The sequence below is a fragment of the Tachyglossus aculeatus genome, chromosome 2 (genome assembly GCF_015852505.1).
Source record: "Tachyglossus aculeatus isolate mTacAcu1 chromosome 2, mTacAcu1.pri, whole genome shotgun sequence".
Lineage (NCBI taxonomy): Eukaryota > Metazoa > Chordata > Mammalia > Monotremata > Tachyglossidae > Tachyglossus > Tachyglossus aculeatus.
In genome coordinates this window covers 60439306-60455340 of record NC_052067.1, presented here as the reverse complement: position 1 = coordinate 60455340, position 16035 = coordinate 60439306, and the positions used below count along the sequence as shown (strand labels likewise).

Here is a 16035-nt window from a genome sequence, read left to right as displayed (position 1 = left end):
CCAACCTGATTAGCTTGTATCTACCCCAGTGTTTAATATAGTGCTTGGCACACAGTAAGCACTTTACAAATACCATAAAAAATGCTAGAAAGTGAGTGTTCTTGGATAACAAGCTAGGGCAGGAAAACAGAGTTTAGTGTCAACATAAAAAAGCTATGATCTTAATATGCAGTAAAAGGAAAATAGCATGCAGGAATCAAGAATTAATATTCCTAATTTTTGCAGGAAATGTGGAGAAGAGGGAGAGAATCCACCATGAAAAGGCAATGGAAATGATTAAAAGGTAGGAAAATAAGAAATTTGAGCATAGGGAAAAAGAACAGAGATTTCACCTGATGAGATCTCATGGAAGCCTACAAATAAGGAGACCATTCAGGCTCATTAGAAAGTCTCCATTTCCTCTAAGATGAGAACAAAAAGCAAAACATTTCATAAATCAGAGTGGTCAAATGCTGGAAGAGGTTACTAAGGGTGGTAAAGTCTAAAACCAAGGACTATCAGTCTGGGAGAAATTGAGTGAGTTTGCCAATCAGCAAGTGGCTGGATTAAGTATCATTTCTTCTCATCAACTCATATCTTCATTTTATGCCCCATTAGTCTATGATCCTAACAGTGATATGAAAAGGGCTGAACAAATAGAGGAAAATCTGGGTTGGTCTTTGTTTTTTCCCTTCCCCAATGGGGATTTAGATTCAGAGATGAGAGAAGTGGCTACTAGCTACCTGGAATAAAACATCCCGTGAGATGATGGTGAAGCACTTGCAGGATCTGAATGCTGCTTCTACCGTCTTTTTTTTAAATGGTATTTGTTAAGCGCTTATTATGTGCCAGGCACAGTACTATGTGCCGGGATAGATCCAAGGTAATTCACCAAGGTATTTGAATGTCAAAACATGTCTATAATCTCTTTGTGCCTTTCTGAATCCATTGGATTAAATTAGGAGTTATTCCAATTTGGTAGTCAAGATTCTGCTTATTGCAAGGTAAATCTTTGTTCTCAACAGAAACTCCTTACCATCAACTTTAAAATACTCAATCACCTTTTCCCTCCTAACTCACCTCCCTGATTTCCTACTACAGACCATCCCACACACTTCACTCCTCTAGTGCTAACCTACACACTGTACCTTAATCTCATCCGTCTCACTGCCGACCCCTTGCTCACATCCTGCCTCTGGCCTGAAACACCCTCCTCCTTGATATCTGACAGACCATCACTTTCTCCACCTTCAGTGTCTTATGAAGAGCACATCTCCTACATGAGGTTTTCCCTAAGCCCTCATTTCCTCTTCTCCCACTCCCTTCTGCGTTGCCCTTGCATTCACCCCATCATCAGTCCCACAGAATTTATGTTCATCAGCATAAACTAGTGGGTAAAGCATGGACCTGGGAGTTACAAGCATCTGGGTTCTAATCCCAGATCCACCATATGTCTGCTGGCTGACCTTGGGCAAGTCACTTAACATCTCTGTGCTTCATTTACCTCACCTGTAAAATGGGGATTAAGACTGTGAGCCCCTTGTAGGACAGGGACTGTGTCTGACCTGATTACCCTGAATCTACCCCAGTGCTTAGAACAGTGCTTGGCACATAGTATGCACTTAAATACCACAATTATTATATATTATATTGGAGAAGCAGCGTGGCTCAGTGGAAAAAGCATGGGCTTTGGAGTCAGAGGTCATGGGTTCAAATCCCGGCTCTGCCACTTGTCAGCTGTGTGACTTTGGGCAAGTCACTTCACTTCTCTACGCCTCAGTTCCCTCATCTGTAAAATGGGGATGAAGACTGTGAGCCCCACGAGGGATAACCTGATCACCTTGTAACCTCCCCAGCACTTAGAACAGTGCTTTGCACATAGTAAGCACTTAACAAATGCCATCATCATTATATCCATAATTTAGTCATTTATATTACTGGCTATCTCTTCCTCCAGATTGTAAATGACTTATGGGCAGGGAATGTGCCTAGTAACTTTGTTAATATTGTACTTTCCCAACCACTCCCACTCAGTAGACTGCCCTGTCCATAGTAAGAGATCAATAAATACGATTGATTGAATGATGTACCTTACTGTGCTCCAACTGAGCAATCAACAGGTCCTGAAACTACACCTTGTTCCTTCATTTTGCATCTACAAGATACCAACTTCTTTCTCTAAACTCAGCTTCTCTCCCATGTCTTCCATGACTCTGAAGGCATGATACATGTCTAAATACATCTATAATATCATTATTATAACATTTATTAAGTGCATACTATACGTCAAGAACTGTACTAAGCATTGGTCTGGGTACAAGTTCATCTAACAGACACTGTTCCTATGTCACATGGGCTTCTCAATCTGAGGGAGGAAAAAAAGGCATTTGTTCCCATTTTACAGATGAAGGAACCGAGGCACAGACAAGTGACACGACAGTGGTCACACAGGAAAGTGAGAAGCAGAGAAGCCTAGTGGGAAGAGCACAGACCAATGAGTCAAAAGAGCTGAATTTAAATTCTGGCTCTTCCAGTTGAATGCTGTGTGACCTTGGGAAAGTCACTAAACTTCTTTGTTCCTCAGTTTCCTGAACTATATAATTAAGAGTAAATACCTGTTCTCCCTCCTACTTAAGAGTGTGAGCCCCATGTGGGCCAGGGACTGTGTCCAATTTGGTTATCTTGTATCTCCCTGTGCTTAGTACAGTGCTTGACACATAGTAAATGCTAAACAAATACCATTAAAAACAAGTGGCAGAGCTCAGACTAGACCCCAGGTCACCTGGCTCAGAGTCCTGCAAACTTTCCACTAAGCCAAACTGCTTTCCACATTGATGCTGCATTATATTATATACGTAAAATTTTCCTTCCCATCCCTGATGAGACATATGAGTCTATGCCACAGAGTAGGTACTGCGTTTTGGACAAAATAACCTGGCTAGCAGATTCTGGAAGAGTTCTGAAGAACTACGAGGCTCATAACTCCATTTCACAGCAAAAGTCACCCTAACTAAATAAGCCCAGTTCTCCCGTGACATGTGCTTTCACATGGGCAATTCTTCTGGCAGCACCCCTCTGTCTGGGTAAAACCTGATGCAATATTACCAGCAAGGGTTGTGCTTCTCAATCAATCGATCATATTTCTGAAGAGCTTACTGTCTACAGAGCACAGTACTATGTGCTAGAAAAAGTGCAATATAACAGAGTAGAGGACAAGGCTTCCTGTTCTAGTGTGAATTTTTCTTAATGCGCTGCTCTTCAATAATGTATGCCCCTGAGTTAAAGGAGAATTGACTGTACATCTATGGAGTCTCACACTGGAGGCTCACTTTCCATCTCTGAGATGGTGGAGGGATAAAGAACAAAGGGACAGTCTCCTTAGGCAGCCACAGAGCTCGAACTATGATAGGCAAATACTTCATTTCAAGGGGCTTAAAGTCTTCAGACCATGATAAGGTATAGAGCCAAAATGTCTTACTATGAGCACACTGTCCCTTTTTTTTCCTCTAAATGAGTACAATATACAGTTGTCGCCACACCATGTGGTTGATAAAGTACAGACATTTGTAGCAGGAACAGTTTCTGTAAACTGCCAGTACTGTTGGAGGGTATACCAGAGTTTTCTCCTTACTAAACTAAAACCCACCATAAGAAATGGTTCTGCATGACCTTTGATCACATTCCACCAGTTAAAAACATTGCATTTATGGGCCACTTCCTCTGATTAGTGGACACATCAAGAGAAGAAGTATGGCGTAGTGGATAGAGTGTGGGCCTGGGAGTCAAAGGACATGGTTTCTAATCCCGGCTCCACCACTTGTCTGTTTTGTGACTTTAGGCAAGTCACTTAACTTCTCTGTGCCTCAGTTACCTCAGTTCCAGAGAGTGAGACCTTGAGCCTCACGTGGGACAAGGGATTATGTCCAAACCGATTTGCTTGTATCCACCCCAATGCTTAGTACAGTGCCTGGCAAATAGTAAATGCTTAATGAATACCATAATTATCATTATTATTATTATTATCTGCCTAGCTGTTGAGATGCTGCTTCCTCTGACTGGTTTCTCCAGACATATTGGGATTTGCACAGGGGAAATGAAATGGCCGTGGTAGCGACTGAAGTGTCTGTAACATTTGGCAGGGGGTTCATGTTTTAACATTTAAAATTTCCTAGAATCCCTGAATAAAACAAGACAGGTTTTTTTGTTTTAAAATGTGCAGAGTGAAAACGTTGCAGTTCACCTGGTCTGGGTATGGATCCAATGAACACGGAGGGGGTATGAGGGGACATGGGGAATGACAAAACATAGGGGAAGATGGGGTAATTGGGGAGACTCGGTGGAAGTCAGCAGGACAGGCCATGGAACAAGCAGAGGCCAGGAGACACAACAAGGCATAGGAAGGGATGTGGTAAGAAGTTGGAGGTTGTGTTGAAAAGCAGTGGGAGAAGAGGAAGATGAGGGGAGGCATGGAGAAATAACAGGACACGGGGAAGGGAAGAAAAACATCCAATTCTGCTTGCTTCTACCACTAATAATAATAATATTTGCAATATTTGTTAAGTGCTTACTATGTGCCAAGCCCTGTACTGCATGGTACAGTGGCTAGAGCATGGGCCTGGGAGACAAAAGGCTATGGGTTCTAATTCCAACTCCACCACTTGTCTGCTGTGTGACCTTGGGCAAGTCACTTCACTTCTCTGAGCTTCAGTTATCTGTAAAATGGGGGTCGAGACTGTGAGCCCCATTGTGTCCAACCTGATTTGCTAGTATCCACCCCAGCACTTAGAACAGTGTGTGGCACACAGTGAGTGCTTAACAAATACCACAATTACTATTATTATTATTACAAGATCATCAGGTCCCACATGGAGCTCACAGTCTAAGTAGGAGGGAGGTGGATTCAATACCCCATTTTATAGGTGTGATAGCTGAGGCACAGGGAAGTGAAATGGCTTGCCCAAGGCCACACAGCAAAGAGTCACAGCCAGGATTAGCACCCAGGTCCTTTGATTCCCTGCCCCAGGCTCTTTCCAGTACCACTACATCCCTTCTTTGCTAGTACTGGAAAACATGATGCTTAAAGGACTTGAAAAACATTGGATTAGGCTGCTACACTGGTTTCATTGCCACCCATATTTTAAGTATTCTCAATAATAATAATAATAATGGCATTTATTAAGCACTTACTATGTGCAAAGTACTGTTCTAAGAGCTGGGGAGGTTACAAGGTGATCAGGTTGCCCCACGGGGAGCTCACAATCTTAATCCCATTTTACAGATGAGGTAACTGAGGCACAGAGAAGTTAAGTGACTTGCCCAAAGTCACACAGCTGACAAGTGGCAGAGACAGAATTTGAACCCATGACCTCTGACTCCAAAGCCCGGGCTCTTTCCACTGAGCCACGCTGCTTCTCTACAGCACAACAGAGTCAGCAGTTACATTCCCTACCCACAAGGAGTTTACAGTCTAGAGGGGGAGACAGACACTAATATAAATTATGGATATGTACATAAGAGGTATCTGTGGAAAGAGCAATTCACCAGGGCACTGATCATCACATAGACTTGTGAATTAAGATAATTTCTGAATGCAGTAAGTAGCGGAATCATTTTGACAGATCCTTTTCTTGATCAGTTTCTTACCAAGCAGATAATCTTAAAGCAAGTAATGGCGAGATGTTTGATGTGGAGCAAATCCCACTTATAATGGAGGGTTGGTTATTTACAGGTTTTTCCTCCAGATGTCTACTGATTGGACCAGTCCATTACCCATCAGCGTAATGGACTGTAGGCAGGGAAGGGAAAAAGGGTGGAACTAACTTCTGTCATATTTGCTAAATTTGGTAGAGGAGGAAGATAGAGCTGTTTGCTAAATATGAGTTTAGGGAAATGTCTGTGCTTTAGCTGAAACCTGATACCATCTGAGGATTTGGGTGACGAGCGCTGACCCCTTCCCCCCTCCGTCCCTCCCCGTCCCTCGGGGCGGCGGTGGTCGGCGGTGGGGGGATGCGTGCATTTATAAGACCAAAACCAACCCGGTTACCCCCCGCTCTCTCTCCCCCCGATCTCTCTCCCCCCCCCCCCCCCCAACTTCTCTACCTTCTCCCCTCCTCCTCCCGCCCTTCCGCCTCCCACCCCCCCGGCCTTCCCCCTCCCCGGCCCCACCGCACCCCACCTTCCTAGCCCTTCGGGCCGCTGGTTGCGTGTCCGGTGTGCGTGTGGGGTATTTATTTTATTTTGTTAGTATGTTTGGTTTTGTTCTCTGTCTCCCCCTTATAGACTGTGAGCCCACTGTTGGGTAGGGACTGTCTCTATATGTTGCCAACTTGTACTTCCCAAGCGCTTAGTACAGTGCTCTGCACACAGTAAGCGCTCAATAAATACGATTGATTGATTGTGTAGGTGGGTAAGCTAACACGTAGGTATGCTTATGTGGATAGTATTCCCATGACCCACTACCACTCACCCCATACTTCTTGGTCTCCTAAGATTCTTCTGGGCAGGCAATGTTATCTACCAACTCGGTTGAATTGTACTCTCCCAAGTGCCTAGTAGTGTTCTTCACACAGTAAGTGCTCAATAAGTACCACCGATTGATTGATCACATGCTGTACACTCAGCTTTGATCTCCCTGTGGTAGCAAGCTCCAGCCCTACTCTCCTGCTGTTCTCTTAGCTCCAGGATTGTACTTTGCCAGTTGCCACACTGTGACTCACCCTTCCACCCACCTATTTTCTTTGACCCTGCCCTCTTGCCACCGCATCCCAAGAAGACATTCTTTTGCACAACTCCTGGTGCAACCCCGAGGCTGAAAATCACTAATTACAAATAGGGTCACTCCACCATCAGATCTAAGCTTGGGCCTCCATCTGCCCCTTCCACTGCCACCTCAGCTTGCTGGACTCCCATCTCCTCTCATGCACAATGAACTCCCCCCAGAGAAAGAATTCACCCTTCACTGATCTGTGATAATACCAGACTAATTTACCACAGATAAAGGGGTTGGTTACTGTCCCCAAAGTATTCAGGAGGCATTCATTCAATTTGTGGAGGGAAGTTGCTTTAGAAAGCATCTACATCTACAAAGCATGCAGACACACACATTTAAGTCAAAATAAACCAGCATCGTTTCTGACCCCCACTGGCTTAGATTTTTCAACAATTTGACTACTATACTGAGAGTATGAAAAAACTTTGTGGCTTAATTTAATACCTATTGTGGACCTAGTACATGTTACTAAAGCTGATAATCAAATAGGAAGGCATTTTTTTTACTAAGGAATCAGAAGCCATTTTCCCTACACAAGTAACTTGAAAAGACAACTCCGAATGTGAAACACAGTACTAATATTTTCATAAACAAGTAAACTATAAAGAGGAAAATTAACATCAGATGGGAGAATTTTCATTTCAGAAATAACTTTAGCAATCAATCTTCAAATCTCTAAGTGCTAATCAAGTTGTCATCATTTTTACTTTATCAGTACTATTAATAACATCTCAAAAAGGACATTTGAAAACTGTGTAAAAGGTGATTATTAGCTGAATGGGAAAGAGAGTTGTCTGTAAAAGGAGGATTTGTTCTATCATCATGGCTGTCCAATGTATTGTTTAGCAATCTAAAAGGTCAAAAGAAAAAAGGGGATAGTAGTGTAGAAAAAAATCGTTAATCTATTTCAGGAAAATTCATGATGAAATGCTAGAAACCTTCAAATAAAACCAGTGAGGCAGCCACACAGTTCAATGAATTGTATCAGGTTAAAACCAACTGTCTTACGACAATTTTTGTTTCACTGAGATGGAATCCTAGAAACAAAATGGAACACCCAAACTGCTTTACACTTTCATGATTCTTTCATCCGTTGATCATGCCCCAAAAATGGTAGTGAAAAATCCCAAGGATCAATGCAACAACAATAAAAATATTATTTTCATGTTCCAAAGAGCTATTATTTCATTGAGGATGGAATTTTTAGCCTTCCAAGGTTCTAATTTTCCCTATCTCATCCTAGACTTTTGTTAAAACATGCTATTCTTGCCTGTGTAGCCACTCTGACATTCATCTGTGAGCCTCATGTGGGATAGGTACTATGTGCAACCCAAATGTCTTGTATCTACCTCAGCACTTAGAACAGTGCCTGGTACAAAGTAAGCGCTTAATGAATACCATAATAATAACTATTATTATTACTATCTTCTCTGGATTTCTAATCAACTGCATCAACAGCTCTAAAACTTCTGCCTCCAAATCTCCCTCTCCAACCTCAAATCCAAGCATGGGCACCTGGCAGTCTTTCGGGGTTCCTAAGCACCCCAAACTGTGGAAAAGCAGGGAAGACAATGGATGTGTTTCTTTCCTAACCGTAAAGTGAATTTGCTGCATGTTTCCCCCCAATAGGATGAGTTTCTCCCAAGGAATTTTTCCTATGGGATGATAGTTCTGCAGAAATAACCCTGAGAATGTACTTTAAAATCATGGGGGGAAAAACGGCGAACGGCCACCCCACCGAGCTTGCCAGTGTTCGGGGGTAACTGAGTGACCACACTTTGGGCAGTGATGTATCAGGGTTCTTCTTCATTTGTTCCCCTCCAGGAGGTCCAAAAACAACACTATCAAAAAAAAAAATCCTATTCTTCATCATAATCTACATGAGACACTTCTGGGTCATAAGAAACTGCGATTTCTGCCACAATTCTACCTCAATCTCAGCTGTCCACCTCAATCTTGCCTGCCTCACTGCTGATCCTTGCCCACGTTCTCCCACTGGTCTGGAACATATCGGATGGGCCACCATTCTCCCCACCTTCAAAATCCGACTGAAAATCACACTTCTTCCAGGGGCCCTTCCCTAAGCCCTCATTTCCTTATGAGATTTGCCCTCTCTTCTTTATCACCCATGCAACAGGGTCTGTATCCCCTTAAGTACTTTGATATCCTACAGCACTAATGTACATACATATAAGAGAGTAGCCTCAGGGTCCATAAATGTGTGGTTACTTTGTGGAACCCTGTAAGATACATTTAGATACAGTATTCAATAAGGAGAAAGCACCACCCTGTATTCAGTTACCAAATAATTTGGTGAGGTGTGTGAATCCCCATAGGCCTATCGTGTGCAGAGTTGGGATAATATAACAGAAACAAAACATGTTCCCTGCTTTTAATGGGGTAGACAGTCCAGTACAAATGATTTACATATCATGGAAGCAAGAGAAAGAAAATAAAGTAGCTAGCCACAGGAATGTCAGGGTGAGATAACTATGTACCTAAGTGCTGAGGGTGGATATAGATATGCATGTGCTAAGAAAGTCTGTTAGGTTGAACACTAGTATTGGGAATAAACTGAGGAAGGTTTCCTGGAAGAGGTGGGATTTTAGAAGGGCTTTGAAGATAGGGAGAGGTATAGTCAGGTGTCTTTGGAAAGACTTTTAGTGGCTTATTCCCCCTGGTGGATGTACAGAGGTACCAAAAAGAACTATTTTGCTTGGGGATAATGGCGAAGTTGGAAATTAAGTGGAGAAAAAAATCACTACAATTCCATTCCTAATAACAGGAAACATATCATGGCAAATGATGAATTCCACAATGTTTTAGGTAAATCTCACAGGTGGAATTTAGATTAGTTTAGTAGAACACAGTTGGGTCCAATATGAATATGTTGTTTCTACCCCAGTGCTTAGCACAGAGTTAGTGTTTAATTCCATAATTATTATTAATTATAGAATTATAGCAATAATAATTATAATACAGTTCACTGAAAATTCACATATCTTTAGAATGATTTATACACTATTCTGTAGATACTACAGTCATCTATTGGTTTTACAAATCAAAGATAATTTTGATATCTAATATTCATTTACTCTGTACTACCTTTTTTCAAGAAAAATTATCTTCTCTCTAATATCCTTCTCAGGCTAAAGACATCAATCTCTCTTCCTGTTAGCTGAAAAGATCATTATTTTGATAGATAGCTATTATCAGTAATTCAGTCTTTCTGCAGTGTTCCAATGTTAGCTAAATACTTGACTTTAGACAGCTGTACTTTAACCATCTTGAAAAAAGTGAAACAGTTTCTTTTTCACTAGAATGACAATTTTTTCCAGCATAAATTACATTTGAAATGCTAAAGGAATTCCTACTCACCCTCCCTCACCACTACATTTTCCATCCCACTCTAGCCACATGTACACGTTCCCATCCCCTAAGTAACAACAAAAATATACAGTAATTGAATTCTTCAGCGTTGTCACAATGCACACTAGCGAAAGCTTGGGCTTCGGTTTCCATAGTGATAGTTGCATTTGGTTCAGCTATTCTGGGAATTCAACCAAAGTCCATCAACAGCAGGGGACCCTCAGCAAAAATTCTCCTACCTATGGCAACTGTCCACTCAACAATAGCGTAGAAAAATGTTGTTTTCTCTGTCTTCACAATAATATCAAACAATCTAAACAAATGCACCTGAGTCATTTGGCTGTTCTTTGTACTTTTCTGTATGTGTGTTTTGTTATATTTTTTTAAATCTTCATGTGCCTCATTTTTCCAGACCAATGATAAATACCTTCATTAGGCTCCTACCTGACCACATACAGCTCTGGAAAAGGTGCCTGCCTGGAAAGGGGATATAATGGATATAATGAGTTGTCTCCTAAGTTCTACATTGGGCTACACAACAAGACATACTTTCCCAAAAGAGCATTCTAAATGATTACTTCATCCACTTGAAAGGTTACTGAATGGAAAACAAGGCAAGGTGGTTTTATTATTCAGCAGATCTCTACATTACAGAGCATCACCTTGCAAGATTTTGGTCCCCTTCACTGGTGCATCAACTCTCTCAGATCCATACAGATGGTTCTGTCATCAAGAGTGATGAATGGCCCCCTTCTTAATCCAGTAAAATCACTTCAGATATACTGATGGTGAATCTGAGCTCACAGCTATGATTAACAGTGAAGGCCTGTCCTATGCTGAACCTATTAGGGTTGAAAGAATAAAAAAAAATTAGCATGTTATGCTGCATTTATGTGGAGATCTTCTTGAATAATACCACTACTTATAATAATAGTGGTATTTGTTGAGTGCACTGCGTAGAGGAAAGAGTATGGGTGGCCTGGGAATCAGGAGATCTGGATTCTGACCCTTGGCTCCACCATTTACCTGATATGTGACTTTAGAGAAGCAGCGTGGCTCAGTGGAAAGAGCATGGGCTTGGGAGTCAGAGGTCATGGGTTCAAATTCCGGCTCCGCCAATTGTCAGCTGTGTGACTTTGGTCAAGTCATTTAACTTATCTGTGCCTCAGTTACCTCATCTGTAAAATGGGGATTAAGACTGTGAGCCCTACGTAGGACAACCTGATCACCTTGTATCCTCCCCAGCACTTAGAACAGTGCTTTGCACATAGTAAATGCTTAACAAATGCCATCATTAATTAATTTAACAGGTATTTAATTCCAGTTTTACAGATGAGGAAATTGAAGCACAGACAAGTTAAGTGACTTGTCCAAGGTCACAAAGAGGCAAGTGCCAGAGCCAGGATTAATAGTAGGAGTAGGAGTAGTAATAGATACGAGTAGTAGTAGTAATAGACTGTGACTGTGAGCCCGTTGTTGGGTAGGGCCCGTCTCTATATGTTGTCAACTTGTACTTCCCAAGCACTTAGTACAGTGCTCTGCACACAGTAAGCACTCAATAAATACGATTGAATGAATGAATTGAATGAATTAATGCAGAAGGATAAGGCCTCCACTGCTAGAAGGAAGCAGCCATAATGTCCCCAGTGAGAAGCTGACAATGTGGAAGCGATATTGACCTCCATTAGGATGAAGAGAAGCAGCGTGGCCTAGTAGAAAGAACACGGGCCTGAGAGTCAGAGGACCTAGGTTCTAATCACAACTCTGACACATGTTGGCTGTGTGACCTTGGGGAAGTCACTTAACCTCTCTGTGCCTCAGTTCCCTCATCTGTAAAGTAGGGATTAAATCCTACTCCCTCCTAACTAGACTGTGGGCCCCATGTGGGACAGGGTCTGTGTCCAACCTGATAACTTTGTATCTACCCTAGCACTTGGAACAGTTCTTGGCACATAGTAAGCATTTAACAAATACCATAATTAAATAATATTGTTTGAAGAAGTCATCATGAAACAGCAGAGGACAAATCTTACATAAAATCTTCTGAACTGTCCTTTAAAACCACCAAATTTGGAAACCACCTGTTTTCACCAAAAGATGCAATGACCACATTCTCCTTTTCTTCTTTATCACAAAGGGGCCTTCAACAAAAACTTTCTATTCATGTCTTCCAACTTCTCAAGAATCTTCAATGGTTGCTCATCCGACTCACAAGCAGAAATTTATCATTGGCTATAAAGTATTCAATCAGCTCAGCTCCTCCTACCTTAACTTGCTGATCTCCTACTGCAGATCAGCCTGTATACTTTGCTCGTCTAGTGCCAGCTTACCTACTATACTCCAATCTCGTCTATCTTGCTCCTGGCCCATTTTCCACATCCACCCCTAGCCTGGAACTCCCTCCCCCTCCATATACACCAGACCACCACACTCCCCACCTTCAAACCTTATTAAGTTCACATCTCCTCCAAGAGGCCTTCCCTGATTAAACCCTCTTTTCCCCAGCTCCCTCTCCCTTCTGCATTGCTTATGCCCTTGGATCAGTGACCACTGGGCATTTGAGATTCATCCCTCCCTCAACCCCACAATGCTGACATATATATCTTTAAATTATGTACTATAAATGAATTATCTATATTATTCTCTCTCTCTCGCTCTCTCTCTCGACTGTAAGCTTGTCATGGACACGGAATGTGTCTCCCAATTCTACTGTACTGTACTCTCCCAAGTGCTTAGTACAATTTTCTGCACATAGCAAGCATTCAGTAAGTACCATTGATGATAAAGTAGTTTAACCCTGATGACCTCCATCATAACAAAGGTCAGTGCTGCGATTCTTATAGAGTCAATATGGCTGTTTTTTACCATAAGGAGCCAACCCAAAGAAGTTAGGAAAATAATCCTTCTATGAATAAAGTAAAATTATGATTGTTATTATTGTTATTCATAATAATAATATTTGTTAAGCATGTAGTATGTGCAAATTACTGCACTAAACACTGGTGTAAGTTCAGTGCAATGAATGAGGTCCCTGTTCCCATATGAACTCAAAAGTGTAACTTGTTGTGGGCAGGAAATGTGTCTGTTTATTGTTATATTGTATTCTTCCAAGTGCTAAATTGAGTGATTTGCACACTGCAAGCACTCAATAAATATGATGAGTGAATGAAAGAAAGAATGAGGATAAACAGAGATTGAATGTCTATTTTACAGATGAGGAAACTGAGGCACAGAATTGGTTCCAGAGTCGGTTCAGTCTACATCACTACAGTTCCCCAGCAGATACAGAATGACGGGTTATTTAAGGAGGCCAAAATTCACTTACCCCTTTCTAGTATCCTTGTTTCAATAGGTTCATCTGGGAGAGAGAGAAGGTCTGTACTACTGGTCAACGAAGAGGTGTCCTCACTTGACAAAGAGCTCAGAAATCCACTTTCCGACTGAACAAGGCTGCTGTCTGTGATCTTCATACTCTCTGCATGGGCGGCTCCATCTACATGAACCTGAATTGCAAAGGTTATAGTGTGTCTTGGCTCTTCGGAAGTAGAACTGTTGGAAGTGTAGAGGCAAGACTGCCTTTCAGGATAGGCTCCTTTAGATGAGTAAGAGCAAGAACTGGCTAATGGTTTTGCTCTGGTTTCTGGAGAGGAAGCATGGGATGCTTTATTCAAAGGTGAAGATGTGACGGTCTGCGGTGAAGTTGATGTTTCATGAAAAAGATTTTTAAAAAATTCATCAGTAAATGGACTTTTGTACAGTAGTATGCATTTTTACATGTCACACTCCGTTTAAGTTTTTAAATTATATTGTAATGATAACAATACTACTACTATGACTATTACTACTACTACTGATTATAATAATAAAAATGACATTTGTTAAGTACTATGTGCCAAGCACTATATAAGGCACTGAGGTAGGTACAAGACAATCAGGTTGGACACAGCCCTTATCCCCCAAAGGGCTCACAATCTAAATAGGAGGGAGAACAGATATTGAGTCCCCATTTTCCAGATGAGGAATTGGAGGCACAGAGAAGTTAAATGATTTTCCCAAGAGCATACAGCAGACAGTGACAGAGTAGGAATTAGAACCCAGGTCCTCTGACTCCCAGGCTCCTGATCTCCAAATGTGACTGAAGCAGATTTACTTCTGCACTATCCTCTGACACGCAGAACATAAAAAAACTGCTTAATCTTTCAGAGTCCTTCAAGATCTCATTTATATTCAATATTTTTTACAGTAGCTACAACAAAAAAAAAGAGCCTTTTTAAGTGGTCACTTTCAATCCTTTGTATGATGTAGGCCACATAGAGGAAAAGGGTTTGGGAAAACATAAGAAAAGATCAAGAGAATTAGCTGGAGCTGGGACAGGAGTGGATGGAGGGAGGTGGTTGATGCTCATTGTAAGCTCGATGTAAGCTCGTTGTGGGTAGGGAACGTGTCTGCCAACTATGTGATACTATAATGCCAAAGCTCTTGTATAGTGCTCTGCACACAGTAATCACTCAGTAAATACCACTGATTGACTGACTGATGAAACCAGAGTAGCCACAATATTACAATTTGGCACCAACATTTTTGCCGTATCAAGAAAATAGTGGGTAAGTCAGTTCCTTGGCATTCCTGAAATATTTGGGGAAGAAAAGGCATGAGATCAAACTGGGAATCACAGGATTGAAGGATAAATGGCTGAACCACAGATATTTCTGCTTTGGGTCTGCAAGAACCAGATCAATCTTTCTTTTTATGGTATTTAAGTGTTTACTATGTGCCAGGCACTGTTCTAATGGCTGGGGTTGATACAAGCTAATCAGTTTGACCACAGTCCATGTCCCACATGGGACTCACAGTCTTAATCCCCATTTTACAGACGAGGTAGCCAAGTCACAGGGAAGTCAAGTGGACTTGCCCAAGTTTTCTAGTGTGTTTGGAGACCCAAGAACTGCCTGCGATCTCAGGACTGCAGGCCAGGGGAATGCCTGATATGCCAGCAGCCTGGCATCTTTAATTTTGGTTTCCATTTTATCAAAAAGCTTGGGTTGTACAAAACAAATGTTTAATTTTACAGTATGGGAAGCCAGCCCAGTTTGTTAGGAGCCCTGGGAATAACATCCCACACAGTTGCAACAAGACCAAAACCTCTGAAGCTGGCTCGAGGCTGAGCCCAGGTGTGTTAGGGCCAAATTCAGATTCGTATACTCTCCCAACATGTGCCCTTCCTGATGTCTACCCAGTGCCTGACTAAGCAGCCAGGGGACAGAATGGAGAAGCAGGGTACTCTAGTGGACAGAGCACGGAACTGGGAATCAGCAAGGCCTGGGTTCCAATCAATCATGGTTCTGCCACTTGTCTGCTGTGTGACCTTGGGCAAGTCACTTCACTTCTCCGTGCCTCAGTAACCTCATCTATAAAATGGGGATTAAGACTGTAAGTCCCACGTGGGACAGGGACTGTGTCCAACCAAGTTACCTTGTATCTACTCCAGTGCCTAGAACACTATCTGGCACATACACGTGCTTAACAAATACCATTAAAAAAAGAAAAAAGCCTGGTTTGTCCCAAACCTCAGGGCTCAATATGAACCAGACTGAGTTCAGCAATGCAGTGAGTTTCACAGTTGTCCAGTTTGCCACATTTAATTCTTTGTGACACATCCCTTACTTCCCCAGAGTAGTTGCCTGCTTAATGATACTTTTTTCAATGGTATTTGTTTAGGGCTTGCTATGTGCCAGGCACTCATCTAATCGCTGGGGTAGATACAAGCTCTCTAGACTGTAAGCTCATTGTGGGCAAGGAATGTGTCTTTTTATTGTTGGATTGTACTCTCCCAAGCACTTAGTACAGTGCTCTGCACACAGGAAGTATTCAATAAATACAATTGAATGAATGAATGAATGAAGCTCATCAGATTGGAC

At 41.9% G+C, this 16035-nt stretch overlaps 1 protein-coding gene across 2 annotated transcripts in view; it reads right to left on the bottom strand.

Moving 5' to 3' along the window:
• Positions 1–16035, bottom strand: part of IPCEF1 (interaction protein for cytohesin exchange factors 1) — a 140290-nt gene that overhangs the window by 15330 nt on the left and 108925 nt on the right. For both annotated transcript variants that reach the window (XM_038769087.1, XM_038769090.1), the window contains one exon: positions 13443–13806. In XM_038769087.1, coding sequence (XP_038625015.1) covers positions 13443–13806 — 364 coding nt within the window. The remainder of the gene's footprint in view (positions 1–13442; positions 13807–16035) is intronic.